Source organism: Peromyscus californicus, unplaced genomic scaffold (assembly GCF_007827085.1).
Source record: "Peromyscus californicus insignis strain IS unplaced genomic scaffold, ASM782708v3 Scaffold_11__1_contigs__length_118956290, whole genome shotgun sequence".
NCBI lineage: Eukaryota > Metazoa > Chordata > Mammalia > Rodentia > Cricetidae > Peromyscus > Peromyscus californicus.
The window spans coordinates 108,695,895-108,716,507 of NW_026294402.1; the positions used below are offsets into that span (position 1 = coordinate 108,695,895).

At 45.0% G+C, this 20,613-nt stretch overlaps 1 protein-coding gene and 1 non-coding gene across 11 annotated transcripts in view; both read right to left on the bottom strand.

Annotated features, from left to right (window-relative positions):
• Positions 1–9,253: 9,253 nt before the first annotated feature.
• Positions 9,254–9,360, bottom strand: LOC128106084 (U6 spliceosomal RNA). The gene has a single exon (XR_008216594.1). It is a non-coding gene; the product is annotated as a U6 spliceosomal RNA (small nuclear RNA).
• A 6,267-nt stretch (positions 9,361–15,627) lies between these two features.
• Positions 15,628–20,613, bottom strand: part of Cnot10 (CCR4-NOT transcription complex subunit 10) — a 63,139-nt gene continuing 58,153 nt past the window's right edge. For all 10 annotated transcript variants that reach the window (XM_052723280.1, XM_052723271.1, XM_052723260.1 and 7 more), the window contains 2 exons: positions 18,044–18,119; positions 15,628–16,059 (listed from right to left, as the gene is read on the bottom strand). In XM_052723280.1, coding sequence (XP_052579240.1) covers positions 15,905–16,059; positions 18,044–18,119 — 231 coding nt within the window. In that variant the 3' untranslated portion in view covers positions 15,628–15,904. The remainder of the gene's footprint in view (positions 16,060–18,043; positions 18,120–20,613) is intronic.

Below are 20,613 nucleotides of genomic sequence, written 5' to 3' on the forward strand. Positions count from 1 at the left end.
TTGTGTAAGGTGTTTGCTTGCACAGATGTCTGTGCATCACTTGCAGTGCCTAGGGAGACCAGAAGAGGGCATCAAATTCCCTGGAACTGGAATTACAGACCGCTGAGCTCATGTGATCACGTGGGAGACTTGAATCCGGTCCTCTAGAAGAGCTGCCAATGTTTCTTAACTGCTGAGTCATCCTTCCAGTCCTGGTTTCGGGCATCAGATCCCACTCCGGATGGTGATGAGCCACCACGTGGGTGCTGGGAATTGAACTCAGGACCTCTGGAAGAACAGTCAGTGCCTTTAACCTCTGAGCCATCTCTCCAGCCCCCTTTGTTTGATTTTTTTTTTTTTTTTTTTTGAGAAAAGTTCTTACTCCATAGTTCAGGCTGACCTGGAACTCCTTATGTAGCCAAGCTTAAACTTAGAGCAGTCCTCCTGCTTCAGTTTAGTGACTACAAGCATTATAGGCGTGTGTAACAATGCTCAGCTGAAGTACTTAACGGTATGTATCAGCGGGGCAGTGGTGGCGCACGCCTTTAATCCCAGCCAGGCGGATCTCTGTGAGTTCGAGGCCAGCTTGGTCTACAGAGCGAGATCCAGGACAGGCACCAAAACTACACAGAGAAACCCTGTCTCGAGAAAAAGAAAAAAGGTATGTATCCAATTAATAGATGCTTGCCTGGACCAGCGACGGCATAAAGACATAAAATACTGTTCTTGACAATACCTTGAGTACTTAGTTAGGGCAGCAGTTTCTCTTAACCATGCCTCAAAAACTCAGGCAGAAAAGCCTCAGAAGAGTACAGAGCAAAGATAAGTGAAGGAACCAAAGCAAATAAAATACATTAAGTAATGTGTTACGGCAAAAATTAAAAAAAAAGAAATGGAAAAACCAAAAGACAGTGGCCGGAACATTTACTCAGCTAAAATCATTAGCCACTTAAGTGATGGGAGTAAAAGAAAGCTATATAAAACGAATTCATTGAATAATTAGTTGAATAAGCAAAACAAAATAAATAGAGAAAATGAATAAAATGAAAATAAACGAATAAAGCAAGCTCAGCTAACAGTGAAGAAAACTGGGTAAATTTTTTGGTGGGCTGGGTGGCGTAACGGGCGGGTCTGCGCCGCGCTGCCGCTAGCTGGCGCTCGGCGTCCCGGAGTCCACGTGGGTCCCCGTGGGTCCCCAACTGCGTCCCGAGCTTCTGCCTCTCCGTTCCTTCCCCAGGGGTCCGGCAGGCACCCGGCACGGCTTGGCACTGTATCCCCGTGCCGGGTGTCCCCGCTGGGAACGCTTTGGAAGTCGTGGGAAGCGTCACATCGTGGGCAGGATAGGCTGGTCACAAGGACACAGATGCGCAGCTGGAGCACAGATGTTCCGATGACTTGGACTTCACGGTGGGACAATGCACAATAAAGTTGTTCCTCATACATTAAAGGGTCAACATTTCAGTGTGGAATGAGAACTCCCCACCTGCCGGCTGCCTGTGTTAGCTTCCTGAGGCTTCAGCGGAGACGCGGACCATGGCAAGACGTTGGCCGCCGGCCATTGCCGGAGTCCCAGAAGTCCCCATCAGTGCCGCACTGGGGGCGGGGGTGGGGGTGGGGACAGGCGCTGCTCACATGCTAATGTGGCGGTGACAATCGTGCTGGGCGCCTCTGCGCCTGGGGAGGCCGAGGCAGGAACAAAGCATTAGCGTTTTCTCCATGTGAAAGGGCCGCATTCCTAGGCGGGGAGCGCGGCCCTCCCCATTCACACCGGGGACCACACAGAGCGCCTCTCGCGCCAAATGCTGGAAGGTTCGTTTCAGCTTTTCTTTTGACCCGGGCGATGCATACGAAATGTAGATATTTCCCTAAACGCAGGCTTTGACATTTAATGCGTTCCTAAGTAGTCTGAAATGTGGACAGGATTAGGAGGAGGCTGGGGGCCCACCGGGACACTCTGGCAAATCCCCCTAAATCCTCCAAGACAATTGTGTGTCACCACACGGATTCGCTTTGCCCCAAATGAGGGGGCTAATGAACTTCACTGCCTCCTCCCGTGGCAGCCCACTCGCACCCGGCCCAAGCCTCTGTGCCCCTCTCCGGCTTTGTGTCAGAGCGTGTTTACTTTAGGCTGGGCCAGCTGCCTCCCAGGATCCAGCCTCACCAATAACTAACGCACCTATCCTGGGCCATTGTCCTGAGGGTCATGGATACTGAGGCCCCTTGAACCTTGGGGCTCCTATAGGCAACCCCCTCTCAGGCTCCTTGTTAACACTGCCAGGCGCAGAAAGAAAAATACCATGTTATTTTATTTTACACGTCTGTTTTGTCTGTATATGTATGTCATGTGCTCACGGAGGCCAGAAGAGGGCGTTGGATTCCTGGAAGGAGCTACAGGTGGTATTGAGCCACCACGTGGGTTCTGGGAATCAAACCTGGGTACTCTGCATGAACAAAGGCTCTAAGCCACTGAGCCATCCTTCCAGCTACCCCCCCCCCCCATGTTTTCCTTCCTTTTTTTTTCTTCTTTGAGGCAGGTCTCATTATGAATCCCTGGTTGGCCTGGAACTTGCTATGTAGACCAGGCTGGCTTCAGTCTAACAGATTTCAATCTCACTCAGATTTCAAGGCTTGTGCACCACACGGAGCAAAGTTTTCATAATAGATAAGTGAAAATTACTCCAGCAAGGTAGCGTACACAAAATCCCAGAATTTGGGAGTTAGAGGCAGGTAAATCTGTGAGTTTGAGGCTAGTCTAGTGTACATGGTGAGTTCCAGGACAGCAGGAATACAGAGAGACCCTGTTTCAAAAACAAACACCAACACCCAAAAAACAAAAACAAGGCAAAATTTACTTGGGGAGGTGAGAAGTCTGGGGTTTGATTCCAAATACTATGAAAACAAAACAAAGTATGCTGTAGGTTTGTGGAGTCCCAATAGCTTGGCAGAAAACCCTCACAGAATGAAAACCGGTGAACAGGGAAAAATTTATTCTAAACTGACAAGACTGTCTCCAGTAAGGAGTAGCAACAGGGAAAAGATTTCCAGGGTTAAATGGGAATGGGAGAAAAGGGGTTGTGAGTTGGGATGGGGGGTTTGGAGGCAGGGATTGAAGGAGCCTAGAGGCTAGCATTGACCTTGACAAATTAATAGGCACCAGTCATATGGTAATAGAAGGGCCACATGTTCCTCTTTCCAGAGATAAGGAGAATGACTCCCTTTTTAGCAAGCAGGAACTTTATTCAAGCCCCCAAGGGAATGAGGGCTTTTGTCTAAATGCCCAACCTTGGGAAAAGGACTTTCTTAGGGGACCAGACACTCACCAGACCTGGATACTCGCAGGGAGCACCCAGAAAGAAAGAGGCTTTGGAGACTAAGGACGCTGAGAGGGAAGGAGCACTCTGTACAGAAACTGTCAGGTTCAGTTCTGGGCAGCTGAGTGGCCCAAGGCGTCACTCTCAAAGGTGGAAACTGGGAACCCATTCTGGGGAGAGGACACTGAATCCGGAAGAAGTGAATGCAGTGGAGGAAGAGAAGTGGGAGGATTGAACTGGACTCGGTCAAGAGGTGGAGACCAGAGGATCAAAAGTTCAAGGCCAGGGGGACATAACTCAGTGGTACTGTCTGACTGGAAGATGCAAGGTGCTAGGTTCAATCTTCACTACTGTGGGAGTTTGAAAAAGAATGGCCCCCACAGGCATATATTTGAATGCTTGGTAATTGGGAGTGGTACTTACTACTTAGAGGGATTAGGAGATGTGACCTTGTTGGAGGAAGAGTGCCACTGGGGGTAGGCTTTTGAGTTTCCAAGGGTCCAGGCCAGGCCCAATGTCCCTCTCTGCATTCGGATCAGGACATAGCTCTCAGTCACTTCTCCAGCACCACTCCCTCCGGTCCTCCTGCCTGTCACCGTGCTCCCTGCCATAAAGATAAGGGATTAAATCTCTGAAATGAAGGCAGCCCCAACTAAATACTTCCCTTTATAAGAGTTTCTGTGATCATGGTGTCTCTTCACAGCCATAGAACAGTGACTAAGACAGCCATCACAACATAACTAAGTAAATAAAGCTTGTTGCTGCTCTTCCAGATAAGCAGAGTTAGTTCCCAGCACTCAGGTCCAGTGGTTCAGAACTGCCTGTAACTCTAGCTCCAAGGTATTCAATGTTGTCTTCTGGCCTCCTTGGCCACCTGTATGCACATGGCTGTTTTTAAAAAATGATAAGCAGCGCTGTTCATGAGACATGGGCCACAACAAAACCCAGTATCAGAGCTTTATTGGGGAGGTAGGGGGTGGGACACAAAAGAACCAGGCCTGGGGAAGAAGGAAGTGCAGAGAGCACAGAGAGAAGGAGATAGAGATAGTGGGGGAGGAGAGAACAGAGAGGAAGAGGAGTCTGTGTCCGGCTTTTTAAGGATTCCCATGCACATGTGCAGGTAGGCTTACAGAGGAAATGAAATGAAAGCTCCTACCTTAGCTGGAAAATCTTTTCCCATTAAGTAACCCTGAAAGTACAGTTAAGTCTGGTGAGGTGGGTAAGGCTGTCCCCCTACCCCAACAACAGGGAAATAAGGAGAGGTGGGACCCCAAAACTCCCTCAGAACTGATCAAATGGCTTGGTGTCCAACAGGAAGGAAATGGATTGCCCCCATGCTGCATCCTGGGTTCCCTGTGAGCCCGTGACCAAGCCTAAGAGGTCTGTTGGAGGTCTTAGTTTGATGTCCCCATGCCACTGGGTGCCCAAGGGTAGTCAGCTGACCAGTTATCTCTCTAGATGGCACTTTGAACAAGGCTCAATTGATAGCCCGGCAGGGCATGCACTAGGCCGTGTAGCCTTCTAAAACAGAGACCTGGAAGTCCTTATGCAGCCACTTGGACAGCGTGTGCCAGCATTTGGCAGTTCTGTTCACGGGCTTTCTCATCTCTCCCATGGTACATGTTAAATGCCATAGCTAAAACTTCTGCCTGTGGGGTCAGGAGCCTTGCTCTCCAGATGCTTAAGTTTTAGCCCTAATGTCAGGGAGCTCTTCCAGGGTAACTGTCATAGCTTAGCCCAGAACACAGAGGATCCAAGCCTAGGACTGATTCTAAAGCCCTTTGCTGAGGTTGTGGGTTGGAGAAGAGTCTGGATTGAGAAAGAACATTCAGGAGGATGGTGGTTGCATTCGCCTTTTATCACAGCACTCAGGAGGCAGAAGCAGGTAGATCTCTGAGAGTTCAAGGCCAGCTTGGAGTACAGAATGAGTCTGAGGCCAGCCTGATCTACAATTTAATAAGACCCTGTCTCAAACAAACATTGCTATTGTAGAGGACCTGGGTTCAGTTCCTAGCACTTACATGGTTGCTCACAACCACCCGTACTCCAGTTAAACAAGCTCTAGCAAACACTCACACAATACAAGGACAAGCAGAGTTCTCAATTCTCAGTTCACAGTCTTCAATAACTGGAGTTCCAGAGGCTTTTTTTTTTTTTTTTTTTTTTTCTGAGACAGGGTTTCTCTGGTGTTTTGGTGCCTGTCCTGGATCTTGCTTTGTAGACCAGGCTGGCCTTGAACTCACAGAGATCCACCTGGCTCTGCCTCCCAAGTGCTGGGATTAAAGGCCTGAACCACCACCGCCCATCTCCAGAGGCCCTCTTTTGGCCTCTGTAGAGACCTCTCTCTCTCTCTCACACACACACACAGCCAAATCTCACTCCACAACCCCTAAAGCAGTCTAGTTCTACTGTGTGCCCCACCTGAACTGTTTGGTGCCTGAAGACCTGCTCAGAGAAAGATGCAGACACCCCATATTTGCCCCTAGCCTCTGTAGGATGACAGTGAGACACATCTGACCCTGGCAGCACCAATCTACTTCAGAGAAACTGATGGGCATTGAAGAAACTCCATATGGAATTTGATGGAATTTGTTTTCTTTCTTTTTTTTTTTTTTTTAATTATGTATACAGTGTTCTGCCTGCATGTATGCCTGCAGGCCAGAAGAGGACACTAGATCTCATTACAGATGGTTGTGAGTCACCATGTGGTTGCTGGGAATCAAACTCAGAACCTCTGGAAGAGCAGCCAGTGCTCTTAACCTCTGAGCCATCTCTCCAGCTCCTGGAATTTGTTTTCTTTATGGAAAAATCTAGCCATGTGGTCAAAGAAACTGCCCTTACCTCAGTTGCTGACAGTATACCATACAACTGGACAAGCAGGACTCAAAAGACAGTGACTGCCAAACTCTGCCAAGACAAGGCTGAACTGCTGTGGATGATTGATTGATAAATAAAGTGCTGATTGGTCAGTAGCCAGGCAGGAAGTATAGGCGGGACAAGGAGAGAGGAGAATTCTGGGAAGTGGAAGGCTGAGGCAGAAGGAGACAGACACTGCCAGCCACCACCATGAGAAACATGATGTAAGATACTGGTAAGCCACGAGTCACATGGCAAGGTATAGATTTATAGAAATGGATTAATTTAAGATCTAAGAACTAGATAACAAGAAGCCTGCCACGGCCATACAGTTTATAAGTAATGTAAGTCTCTGTGTGTTTGGTTGGGTTCCAGCGGCTGAGGGACTGGCGGGTGAGAGAGATTTGTCCTGACCGTGGGCCAGGCAGGACCAGGAAAACTTCAGGTACACTGAACAGTCCTTCAAAACTCCCTGCTTCTCAGAAAAGTCTGTGGATATTCTAGTCCTTTGGCCAAAGTCAAATGCCCCAACATTACAGAAGAACCGAGGGTGACTGTCTAGGCAGCCAGATGTCCCCGTCATTCAGTAACATTTTACCCTTCTGGGGTCTTTAATGAAGTTGAAGACTAGATAGTCATAGTTAAAGTTTTCCTTAGTTATAATAAAAGGTAAATTAGGTGTAAAACTGTAACATAAATTCCAAAAGGGTGTTTCAATAAAAAACCTGGTACCAGATGTTGGGGTAAATGCTAAAAGATCAGAGAGACAAAGGAACAAGCCACTGCCACGTCTCACCTTACCAGTTCCACAAATCTTCTGATTGAAATCCTCTGAGTCCTCACCTGAAAGGCTCTGGCTGGAAAAGCCTCTATCTGAAAGGGGCACTTCTGCCAAAAAACCTTTAGTTCCTGTCTCCTCATGACTTATATACTTTTCTCTGCCCAGCTATCACTTCCTGGGATTAAAGAAATGTGTGTTTCCCAGTACTGGGATTAAAGGTGTGTGCCACCACTGCCTGGCTCTGTTTCTCTCCTAGACTGAGTCAATCTCATGTAGTCCAGGCTGGCTTCGAACTCAGAGATCCAGATGGATTTCTGATTCCTGAGTGCTAGGATTAAAGGTGTGTGCCACCACTGCTGCCTCTGTGTTTGTCCTGTCCTCTGATCTTCAGGCAAATTTTTATTAAGGCACACAATATATTATGACATTTCCCCTTTTTTGTCTAAAATAATAAAAGGTTATAACTAATATAAAAAACTATATACTATAAGTATATACAACATATACAGTCAATAATTATATTAACAATGTCCAGTCCATTTACATTTGACAGATTCAGAGAAAATACTCCATTATTTATCCTATTTAGGTGAGTCCAAAGTGTTGTACCTAATTCACATTCTATTCTAACTTGTATTACCAACCAAATACTATCTTCTGATGTCTTTCAGACTTATACACTTTACACCTCTTTAGTGAGTTTCTTTTCTGAATTTGTTAACAAGGAAAACTATATCTATAACTATTTAGTCTTCAACTCCCTCCGAGACCTGAGAAGGAAATAATATTACCTAAGTAAGCAGGAAGTGCAAACAAGAAACTTCTAAAAAATGTAAGAAATGACAGAAACAGCTGGCTGCCTGGACAGTCACCCACGGTTCCTCTGCAATGCTGGGGCATCCATCTTCAGCCAACAGGCCTAGCACATCTGACAGACTCATCTGTGAAGCAGGATTTTCTAAAGGGCCTTACTACTTTGTGTTGGCAAGGATCAGCAGTCCTTTCTTTTGTGTCCTGCCTGTTCATTTGGACAGCATACTGTCAGCTATTGAAGCAAGCGCACTTTCTTCCCCAGTGGGTGACTTTTAGCACAAAGAAAGTAAACTCCATATGGAGTTTCTTCTATGCCTATCATCTTCTCTAAAGTAGACTGGTGATGCCAGGACCAGATATGTCTTATAGTCATAAAAAAAAATCTATGTTATTAAAACATCTTAAATGCCATATTCTGTAGATCTCTGAAGTTTTGAAGACAACCTGTCTATCTAAAATATATGTTTGATCTTGAAAACATACCTAACCTGACAAGTTCCATTATAATAGGTGACTATCAACAAAACTGCATTTCTTTTTTATCCTAAATAGTTGGTAATAATAACTTTGAAGGAGCAGAAAATTGCATTACATTGTTAAAAGAGTTGTATAGGTACAATATCTTAAACAAGATTAGAAATGTATGTACAGTATGTTCTAACAGAAATAACCTCAAATTTGTGTCAATATACAAAATTTGTACACAATATACAAAAATCCAATCCATTATAAAATATTTAAAACTAGTAGTTGCTTTTGAAAATTAGATTCAATAATCTACCTTTTTATCTTATCCTAACCATATTCTCCCCTTTTTCCTTTCAAAGTAGATTCAATAATCTATGTTATTATCCTATTATTTCTATATCTCTTTTTTTCTCAGAGTAGATTCAATAATCTACCCTTGGGGGCTGGAGAGATGGCTCAGAGGTTAAGAGCACTGGCTGCTCTTCCAGAGGTCCTGAGTTCAATTCCCAGCAACCACATGGTGGCTCACAACAACCTGTAATGAGATCTGGTGCCCTCTTCTGGCCTGCAGTCATACATGCTGTATACATAATAAATAAATCTTAAAAAAAAAAAATCTACCCATTTGTCCTAGCGTTTCTTTTTTTCTTTCTTTTTTTTTTTTTTTTTTTTTTTTTTTGGTTTTTTGAGACAGGGTTTCTCTGTGTAGCTTTGCACCTTTCCTGGATCTCGCTCTGTAGACCAGGCTGGCCTCGAACTCACAAAGATCTGTCTGCCTCTGCCTCCCAAGTGCTGAGATTAAAGGTGTGTGCCACCACCACCACCCTGGCTTGTCCTAGCATTTTTTTTTTTTTTTTTTTGGTTTTTCGAGACAGGGTTTCTCTGTGTAGCTTTGTGTCTTTCCTGGAACTCACTTGGTAGCCCAGGCTGGCCTTGAACTCACAGAGATTCTGCCTCCCGAGTGCTGGGATCAAAGGCGTGCGCCACCACCGCCCGGCTTGCCCTAGCATTTCTATATATTTCTTTTTTTTTTTTTTTTTTTTTTAAAAATATGGAACGCTTCACGAATTTGCGTGTCATCCTTGCGCAGGGGCCATGCTAATCTTCTCTGTATCGTTCCAATTTTAGTATATGTGCTGCCGAAGCAAGCACTTCTATATATTTCTATATCATATCCCCCCTTCTTGTTTTAGAAAGAGATTGACTATGATCAATAACAATTTTTAACCAACCCCTAAGCAAAGACAGACATCCATAATCCATTTTTCGAGAATGTGGGTGTAGTTTTCTAGGCTACTTCCTGCTGATTGGGAGCACTGGTAGTCTTATGGGGACACAAAGAAAATTTAGGATTATGGTCAAGTCATGATTGGAGTAGTCTGTGAAGCTGAATCATCTCAGCTAGCCATCTCGATATTGTCCTGAGAGTCTGTAGTCCAAAACTGATCTTTGGGTGATGTTTGCCAGCTTAGTGGTATTATCATTGTCCTGATGGAATCGACGTTTTGGTGTCCCACCATCTTTTTTTAAAAAAATTATTTATTTATTTATTTATTTATTTATTTGGTTTTTCGAGACAAGGTTTCTCTGTGTAGCTTTGCGCCTTTCCTGGAACTCACTCTGTAGCCCAGGCTGGCCTCGAACTCACAGAGATCCACCTGCCTCTGCCTCCCGAGTGCTGGGATTAAAGGCGTGCGCCACCACCGCCCGGCTTTATTTTTTTAAATTTATTTTTATTTTGTGTTCATTGTTGTTTTGCCCATGTTTCTCTGTGTGAGGGTGTCAGATCCCCTGAAACTGTAGTTATAGACAGATGTGAGCTGCCATGTGGGTGCTGGGAATTGAACCTGGGTCCTCTGGAAGAACAGCCAGTGCTCTTAACCATTGATCCATCTCACCAGCCCCCCATCATCTTTTTGGAGACTTCAAAGTTGCTGTTAGGCGTGGTCATGGGTCACTGTAGAAAATCTTTTTTTGTGGGACATTTTTTCTGGATGATTTGTCTTTTCTCTTCAGATGTCTCATTTGTTCAGTGCTCTTTAGATTCCTTCCCTGGATGCCTTCATTTTCCTGAAAGACAAAATCAAAACCCTTCCCCAACCCTAACTTTGGAGAGTTTCCAAATCTAATCTTTATCATTTTTGATTTATGGTTTCTCCTGAATTTTTTGTTCTCTCTTCTATAGCTTTTCTTTCATCCAAAGCAGTATGATTTCTTTACAATAGGCATTAGGTTCTTTAATTGCTCTGGGAAAGAGTTTCTTCCATGATTAGAGGAAAGGACTAAACAGAATTTGACATGGGGGCCTTCGAGAGGCCTCTGAGAAAGTTTCCTGATGTCAAAGGCAAAGTATTACCTTGTCTGTCCCTTGTTGATCTACATTCCTTAGTCCAATGTCTGCCTTTGTCACACCTTCTGCATAATTCAGAAGGGAAGGGCATTCTGTTGGGATTATTCCTTGAAAAAAACATTATTTCTAGAAATGTCCTGTTTACAGTCCCCCTTTTTAGGTGACATTGTTTACCACAATTGAGACATTTGACATTACTGTTTTTCTTCAAACCTCTGGAAATCACTTCTCCTATCCAAGCATCATCATGGTCATGAGATTCAATATTAATTGTATCTTGGATCCATTCCAAGGGTGCTGTCCTTGCCTTTAACAGCCTAATTACCCTTTTGCATTGTGCATTATTAGCATTTTCAAAAGCCAGAGATTCAATTATTATTTGTCTAGCTTCTGAATTTGGTATCATTCTATTTACTGCTGAAGTCAATCTTTGTAAGAAATCAGTGAAGGTTTCTTTTGGGCCCTGTATAACTTTATTAATTGACTCAACTTTCTTTCCTACTTCTTCAATTCTGTCCCAATCATTCAAGGCTGCCATGCAGCATAAAGCCAGGGTGTGGTCATCCTATAAAGATTGTCTTTGTATATCAACATAATCGCCTTCTCCAAGAAGTTCATCTTGGGAGATTTCCATAACTCTGGTTCTACTCCATTGTTCAATGGTCTTAGCCTCATCCTTCCACCAGGTCCTCCATTGTAATTGGGGACCAGCCTCTAAAACTGCTCTAACCAAATCTCTCCAGTCTTGAGGAATAATTCTATTACAAGCTGACCACAAATTTAACATTTGCTTCACAAAAGATGAGTGCATGCCATATGAGACTATTGCTTCTTTGAATCTCGTCAAATCTAACATTTGCACAGGAGTCCAGTCAGCTCTTACACAGCTTTGAGGACATCTATCACTGGGTAGTTCTTGTAAGGTTACTGGATAGATTAAGGTTGGCTGTTGAAAGTCTTAGAATGTTTCTCTGTAACCTTATAATGCAATGCTAAGATTGGGTCTCCTTTAAATTGTTCTGTCTGGGTCTGAGTATCTCTATGATCTGTTTTAACAAGTTTCTCTAAAACTTTTATCTTGGCACTCATTAACCAACTTTTTTAATAATAAAACAAAAATGATCAAACAAATAGTATTTATAATTGACACTACATCTATTCCATCAACATAAATTATCCTCTCATTATTCCATTTTCAGACTGTTTAATGTGTAGTCAGAGACCAAGTGCCATCCATTGTAAAACTGTTTCCCATTTTTTAATGTGGGAAAAAACTTTTTAAACTACTTTTTCCCTTTAAGAAATCTTTTTTTTTTTTTTTTTTTTTGGTTTTTCGAGACAGGGTTTCTCTGTGTAGCTTTGCGCCTTTCCTGGAACTCGCTTTGGAGACCAGGCTGGCCTCGAACTCACAGAGATCCGCCTGGCTCTGCCTCCTGAGTGCTGGGATTAAAGGCGTGCGCCACCACCGCCCGGCCCTTTAAGAAATCTTAATTGACTCACCAAATCTGCTGCTGCTGATTCAGATGACGGTGTGGCAGCAGCCCAGGGAGGGGGCCCAGAGAAAGCCAAAGGGAAGAAATTAGAGAGCCAGCTGTTTGCTCAAGGTAACATGCAAAAGCAGCTAATTCTAGCATGTTTGGAGCCTAGGCATGGGGAGTTTGCTGCAGAGAGGCTGCAACAGAAACTTAGCCAGTGGGGTAGGGACTCTTGGCCCAGGCAGGGTGGACATTCCGGCCACATGTAGCTCCAGCTTGAGCCTGTGGCTTTTTTGTGAATTTGTGCCTCACATATAAGGCATGAGGAGACAGGAACTAAAGGCTTTTTGACAGAAGCATCCTTTACAGCTAGAGGCTTTTTTGGCTGGAGCCTTTTGAGTGAGGACTCAGAGGATTTCAGTCAGAGGATTCATGGAATTGGTGAGGTGATATGTGGCTGTGGCTTGGTTCTTTGTCTCTCTGATCTTTTAGCACCCCCCCCCCCGGGGCGGGGGAGGGCGGCGGCAAGAGGGCCAAGTATAAGGTGTGAGGAAACAGGAACTAGAGGCTTTTCAGGCTGAGGAGTCCTAGAGGTGAGATGTGGCAATGACTTTGCTCTTTGTCTCTCTGATCTTTCAGCATTTATACCAATATCTGGTACCGGCTTTTTTTTTTTTTTTTTTAATTAGAAGACTGTTTAGAAATTTGTGTTACATAAAACTTTATAGAGACACAAAAATAAAATAGATAACATAATATTTTCTCTAATTTTGCCAAATACACTTGAACTAGATATTGTAACTGTAATTCTTACTTGGTAAGTGTTTTTTAACTCGGTCTTTAGAGTGCCTGCTCCAAGACCACATCCAGGGTATGCAAAAAAATCCACAATGTCATTGAGAACTAAACTTTTTCTATCTGAGGGGTAAAGAAGGAACACATGTGTTCTGATGGTAACTTTTTTTACTTTATCTTGAATGTCTCCTCTCCTCTGTCTTTACACATTTCTATCTATTCCCAACAGAAAGCTTACATTTTGAGGGTCACATTATATTTCTTGAGTAAACAATAAGAAGCAGAGTCATTCTGATAACACATGGGAAATCATATAGTTTTTCTTGGATTTGGAATGTTATGCTGACCATAACCATGGCAACACTTGGTTGTCAGACAAGCTCCCTGGTGAACAGGTGGGAGGCACATAACACTTGAGTGTTCCACACTTTCTTGAGGGACAGTGATCATAAGAGCATCCCAAGACCTAGACAATAAACAGTTAGTTGCCTGAACCTTGAATCATGTATCATAAAACTGAGGTTTTGGAGTTCATGGAGAGTTAGAATTTGTGTAGGGAGTTATCTCTTTAATGTGATCAGCCAGAGTTTTGCACATTAAGAACTGGCACTAAAGTTGCCCTATGCCTGACCTTGGTTCAACAACCAGACACCTGTGAATCTGTCCTTGTGTGATTCATTTGAAGGGGCAACTAGTCTACTTTGAATTTGCTCTGAGGTCTTAAGTCAGCTAACTGAGTAAAGAGCTCTTTGTAGCTGAGAATACTGTTATTTTCCTATGTCAGCCAGAGCTATGAAAAATATCCTACTATTATTTCTATTCATCAAAACTATACAGCTTAAGAAGAAATCGTTTGCTGGGCAGTGGTGGCACACGCCTTTAATCCCAGCACTCGGGAGGCAGAGCCAGGCGGGTCTCTTCGAGTTCGAGGCCAGGCTGGTCTACAGAGTGAGATCCAGGACAGGCTCCAAAACTACTTGAAAAACCAAAAACCAAAAACCAAAAAAAAGAAATCATTTTCCTGACCACCCATAGATATATGTGTGCCTAGCACATGGAATATATTCACAAGATAAACACACAGGCAGTGGGGGAAACACCCATAGCTGTTTTAGGGAAGAAATTTAGTAGCACATGAGAAAAATTACCGACAGAAGCAAAACAGCATCCACAGGCAGTGGCCCCATAAGCCTTGCTTAGTGAGGTTCCTCCATCAGTTACTCATCAAACTTACGGCTATAAATTGTCACCTACTGTATATTCTTATGGCCATGACCGTTTTTTATTTTTTATTCATTCATTTATTTATTTATTTTTCTGAGACAGGGTTTCTCTGTGTAGTTTTGGTGCCTGTCCTGGATTTTGTTTTGTAGACCAGGCTGGCCTCAAACTCAGAGAGATCTGCCTGGCTATGCCTCCTGAGTGCTGGGATTAAAGGCATGCACCACCACTGCCCAGCAATACCTTTTGTTTTTTTTTTTTTTTTGAGACATGGTTTGGGGGTTGGGGATTTAGCTTAGTGGTAGAGCGCTTGCCTAGCAAGCGCAAGGCCCTGGGTTTGGTCCTCAGCTCCAGACAAAAAAAAAAAAGAGACAGGGTTTCTCAGTCCTGGCTGTCCTGGAACTCACAGAGATTGCCTAACTCTGCCTCCTGAGTGCTAGTTTAAAGGCAAGTGACACCATGCCCAGCTATTTATGTGTATGTGAGTGAGCCCTGAATTTATGTACACTTTATTTGTGCAGGTGCCTGTAGAGGCCAGAAGATGGTGTCATATACTCCTCAGACTGGAGAGCTACAGGCAGTTGTGAGCACATGGGTGTGAGGAACAGAACTATGGATCCTTGTAGGACCAGCAAGTGCTCTTAACCACTGAGCCATCTCTCCAGCCCCATTGTCAGTAATTTTTCAGTAACGAGTCACTGGGGGTGGGCTTTGAGGTTACAAAAGCCAACACTAAGACCAGAGTTTCTCTCTTGGCCTATTGACCGGGATGTAGCTCTCATCTCCAGTGCCAACTGTGCCCCCATGCTCCCTGCAAGGATGATAATGGACGAACCTCTGAAACTTAAGCAAGATCTCAAGTAAACGCTTTCTTTCTTTCTTTTTTTTTTTTTTTTGGTTTTTTTGAGACAGGGTTTCTCTGTGTAGTTTTGGTGCCTTTTCCTGGATCTCGCTCTGTAGACCAGGCTGGCCTCGAACTCACAGAGATCCACCTGCCTCTGCCTCCCGAGTGCTGGGATTAAAGGCGTGTGCCACCACTGCCCGGCAATGCTTTCTTTTTTAAGTTGCCTTGGTCATGGCATCTCTTCATAGCAATATTACAGTAACTAAGACAGACCCTGTAGGTGAGCATGAATTTACCTCATCTCTGTCACCACAAGGTCAGTTTCTAGTCTGGCTACAGCTGAAGTTCTTTTCTGTTAGTGTGTGTGTGTGTGTGTGTGTGTGTGTGTGTGTGTGTGTGTGTGTGTATGTTTGGTTTTGGTTTTTTGAGACAGGGTTTCTCTGTGTAACAGCTCTGGCTGTCCTGGAACTTGCTTTGTAGACCAGGCTGGCCTTGAACTCACAGAGATCTGCCTGCTTCTGCCTCCTGAGTGCTGGATTACAGGCATTCCCCACGGTCACCGATCACCCGTCTTCTGTTAGCTGGCCTTGACCTCAAAGAGACCCGCCTGGCTCTGCCCCCCGGAGTGCTGGGATTAAAGGCGTGCGCCACCACGGCCTGGCTAGGTTTTTACAGCTCTGACATTAAATCTTACTAAATTATTCCAATAGCTGTAAGAAAGACTACAAAACTGCTCTGATAAGAACATCTTTTAATGCCTAGACACAGACACAGCACAGAATGGGTCACAAGTAAAAGCCTGGCAAATAAAAACTGAAGGTGGGTTTGAGTCCTTAATTTTAAGTACGCCGTACGCCTCTGGCAAAAGAACCCAGTGGGGGTAAACAGTCTCAAACTGTTTTCAGAACCAGCACCTTTCCATCTGTCGTCTTTATTGGCTTTCCTGTAGGACAACTGAAAGGCCACTGGCCAGGCTCCAGGCCTCAGGTAACAGTTCCCCAAAGCAAGCTCTCACTTCCTCTGCACCGGGGTGAATGAGGGCATTTGGATGGGTTGGATGGGGTGCACAGGCTGGAACACGGGCTTCTTCCTCATGTCAGAGTGCGCCTTCACTGCGGGGAGCAGCTGGTTCCGCTTGATCATCTGCAGGGCCAGCTGTGTGTTGCCTAAAAAAACACTGTCCATTAAAGAAAACCAAGCACAGAACACTACCAATGCACAGACCAAGCCACCAGAACCCTGAAAAGGAGGTGAAGGAGGCCTAGACAGCTCTGCTCTGCAGCCCTGGCTGTGCACCATGACAAAAAGCCACTGCTTAGGCCACATCATCTAAGTGATGTGTAGTGTGGCAGAGTGATGTTTGTGGGGGGCCCAAAGTAACTTGACCACACAGCTGCCATGACAGGCTTAGGAGCCCAGACATAGCTGCTGTGATAGGCTTATAGCATCACCCAGGGATGGGCCAGCATCTAAGGGGAAGAACCTGACATCCCAAACATTCCAATCATTAGATAAGATTAGACAAGATAGATATCCCTGAGCCTAGCACATACCTACTTTCCTTTTACAGATACCCCTGAACAAATATCAGCCAGGGTCCTGAACCCTAGAAATCTCCTCACCCCAACCTCTGCTAAAGACCCTACCCTGCCTGGGCTTAGGGCTCACACCACTGTGTGGGACAGACAAGAGAGACCAAGCTCAGAGCTTGAAATAAAGGCTTTTACATATGGGATTTGGTCTCTGTGGTGTTCTTTTGGAGGTCGCCGTGATCTGGGTGAAACAATGTTGTTTTGTCCTGTGCTAGGGTTTAAACACAGACCCTGCACATGTTTACTACTCAACTACATCCCAGGCCAGCAACCTGTTATAATACAGGTGGGCTGTACAAAGAAGGGGTTCAAGGGATTCTGGACCACAAACTCATTCAAGTCTTGGCTTTTAGTCAGCCAAGACCCGTGGAGTGCCAGGCACTTAATGTTTCTTCAGTTATAAAAACAGGAGCTAAAGAACTGGCTCAGAGGTTCAGAGCACTGGTTGCTCTTCCAGAGAGCCCGGGTTTGATTCCCAAGTGATTGGCTTGGATTTGTTCTGATAATTCTTATAAAAGTCGGCTAGGAGTGGTGGCATATATCTTTAACCAGTAGTCAGAGGCAGAGAGGCAGGCAGATTTAGGAGTTTGAGGCCAGCCTGGTCTACATAGTGAGTTCCAGATCAGCCAAGGCAACATAGGGAGACTTGAAAAAAAACAAAAGAATAAAAATGACCAAACAAACCAAACAAAAAAATACAGCATTGTTCAACTCCAAGTAAGCAGCATCGTGACTTACGTTCTCAAGAGTCAGTCAGCTGCCCAAGAATGGCTGAATGTTCAGGGACTAGTTGATGGTCAAAAGTTAAAACTCTGCATTCTCTTTTGTTTGTTTGTTTGTTTTTCAAGACAGGGTTTCTCTGTGTAGCACTTGTCCTGGAACTCACTCTGTAGACCAGGCTGGTCTCGAACTCAGAGATCCACTGCCTCTACCTCCCAAGTGCTGAGATTAAAGGCGTGTGTGTGTGTGTGTGTGTGTGTGTGTGTGTGTGTGTGTGTGTGTGAGCGCTACCACTGCCTGGCAAAACTCTGCATTCTTCAGACTAAAGGGAATATTTTAATTTGTTGGCAGGAATCTGTATGACATCAACACCGTGCTAACTACTCTTTCTATCCCCGCCTTCCTCTGGGCAGTGCTATGGACAGAACCTGGGCCAGCACTCCTGCTAAGCTCCAGTTTAGGCCCTTGTTGTGTGTGTGAGCACATGTGTGCATGCATGTTGGCATATGTATGGAGGTGAGAGGATAACTTTGTGATTCAAGCTCAGGTCACTAGGAGCAAATGTCCTTTATCTGCTGAGTCACTGTGCTGGCCCCTAAGTTATTCTCTCTACTTAGAAAACCGGATGGGTCATGTTCTCAAGGACTGTGAAACTTAGAATTGTTTTAGGGACACACCAGTATGGATCACATGACTCTTCTGCCTCTGCCTCTCAAATGCTTTAATTAGAGACACAAACTAACATGCCTGGTCCTGAGTTTGGATCTGAAGAGAAGCAGCATATACCAAAAATCATGAGCGTTTTGAAGGGCAGCAGCATCCAATAAGAATCACTCACCGTTCTGCAGTTCAAGGTAGACTGCCAGCAGGATGGCCTCAGGGGGCACCTCCTTAGGATGGATCATTGAAGCCGCCTTTGCTCAAGAGAAAGACACCCATGAAAACAAAGTCCTCCGTGAGTCTCCATGAGAAGCTGGACATGACTCGGGGCTCATGTTCACGGGACCCCTTGGCACCTCGGCTATCTCCCAGCTGCCTGTGCTTTTCTCAGAAACACTTTCTCATACCGTAGCCCAGGATGGTCCCACACTGAGTGATGGGAGCTAGCTTGGCTATCTGTGGCCAAATGAGGATGACAGGCCTGAACACACGGGGATGTCCTGCCTCATCCTGAGTACAGGGTACAGGAATATGCCACCTCACCCAACAGTGCATTATCTTGATACCTATTAAACTCAATGATACTCTTTTTTTTTTTTTTTTTTTTGGTTTTTGGTTTTTGAAGACAGAGTTTCTCTGTGTAGTTTCGGTGCCTTTCCTGGAACTCCATCTGTAGTCCTGGCCGGCCTCGAACTCACAGAGATCCGCCTGGCTCTGCCTCCCGAGTGCTGGGATTAAAGGCGTGTGCCACCACCGCCCGGCTCAATGATATTCTTCCTCATGTATGGCATAAAAATGTAGATTTCCCAGCCTCCACCCATTTCTCCAACTCTGACTTTGGCTTTTTTCCCTTTGCTACCCCAAACTATGTAGCCAAGGTTGAACTTGAATTGCTAACCCTGACCTCTACCTCCCTCTTCAATGGCTGGGAGTAGAGGACTGTATGACTATACCTGTTTTTAAAATTACAAAAAAAATGTAGATCTATTCATTTTTCTGTGTATTTTGCCTGTATGTGTGAATGTGCACCACATACATGCCTGGCACTGAGAAGGTCAGAAGAAGGCATCGGCGGATGCTTCGGAACTAGAGTTGTAAATGGTTGTGAGCCAGCAAGTGGGTGCTGGGAAGCAAACCTGGGTCCTCTGCAAGAACAAGTGCGCTTTTTTTTTTTTTAAAGATTTAATTTATTTATAATATATACAGTGTTCTGTCTGCATGTTTGCCTGCAGGCCAGAAGAGGGCACCAGATCTCATTATAGATGGTTCTGAGCTATCATGTGGGTGCTGGGAATTGAACTCAGGACCTCTGGAAGAGCAGCTAGTGCTCTTAACCTCTGAGCCATCTCTCCAGCCCCCTTATTTTATTTTTTTGGCTTTTTAAGACAGAGTTTTGCTGTGCAGCCCTGGCTGTCCTGGAACTCACTCTGTAGACCAGGCTGGCTCAGAGATCTGCCTGCCTCTGCCTTCATTGTGCTGGGATTAAAGGTGCGAGCCACCACTGCCCAGCGAACAAGGGCTCTTAATACCTTAGCTATCACCTGATGTGGTGGCACATCCGTTTAGTCCTAGCCCTCCGGAGGCAGAGGCAGGTGAATCTGAGTTTGAGCCCAGCCTGGTCTACACAGTGAGTTCCAGGACAGCCAGGGCCACACAGAGAAACCCTGTCTCAGAAAACGAAAAAAACAAAAACAGAACAAAAAACCCAAAAAGCTGAGTCATCTCTCCAGTCCCTAATTCATTTCTTTTCCTAATTCAAGTTTTAAAAATTATTTATTCTCTTGTGTGTGTGTGTGGGGGGGGGGGCAGTGTGCATGCCACAGTGCACATGTGGAAGTCCGAAGACAACTTGTGCCAAGTTGCTTTCACCATGTGGTTCTCGGGGAATTGAACTCAGGCCATCAGGCTTACAGCAAGTGACTACCAGCTGAACCATCTTACTGGCCCTGTTTTCCTGCTTCTAACTTTTAAAAATGTTTGTGCAAGTGAGTGTGGGTGTGGATACTCACAGAGGCTAGGTCTAATAGCTTTAGATCCCAGAGCTGGAGTCACGGGTGACTGACAGCCACCTGCCATGGGTGATGGGAACGGAACTCAGGTGTTGCAAATGCTCCTAACTGCTGAGCTGCAGGAATTTTACTTTGTAATTCTACCTTTATATTCTCTCTCTCTCTCTCTCTCTCTCTCTCTCTCTCTCTCTCTCTCTCTCTCTCTCTGAGAAAGGGTCTCTGACTGTGTAGCCCTGGATTGCCTGGAAATTGCTATGCTGACCAGGCTGTTGTTAAATTCAGAGATCTACCTGTCTCTGTCTCCTATTAAAGGCACGTGACATCACATCTGGTTTCTTGCTGTTCTGAGATGGTTGCTCATGAAGTTGTCCAAGCTGACCCTAACATCTCAATCCTCCTGCTTCAGTCTCCTCAGTAGGAGGGATTACAGGGCTGCACCACCAGACCTGTCTTTCTCCTCTCATGGGAGTTCTGTGTGTCTCTGCTGTGTGGCACAACAATGAGTCTACACTCTAGTCACAGGACCAGGTCTAGTGGTGTCTCTTCAGGACAGCTAACAGTTACATTTACAGAGGCCAGATTCAATACTTTTAGACCCCCAGAGCTGGAGTCAGAGGTGACGGGTTTTCCAGAGGTTCTTAACTGCTACCATCTACATGAGGATGGACCCGGTGGGGCAGAGGTTTCACCCAGAACAAAGGAGGCAACAGCACAAAGATCACAAGTTTGTGGTTAGCCT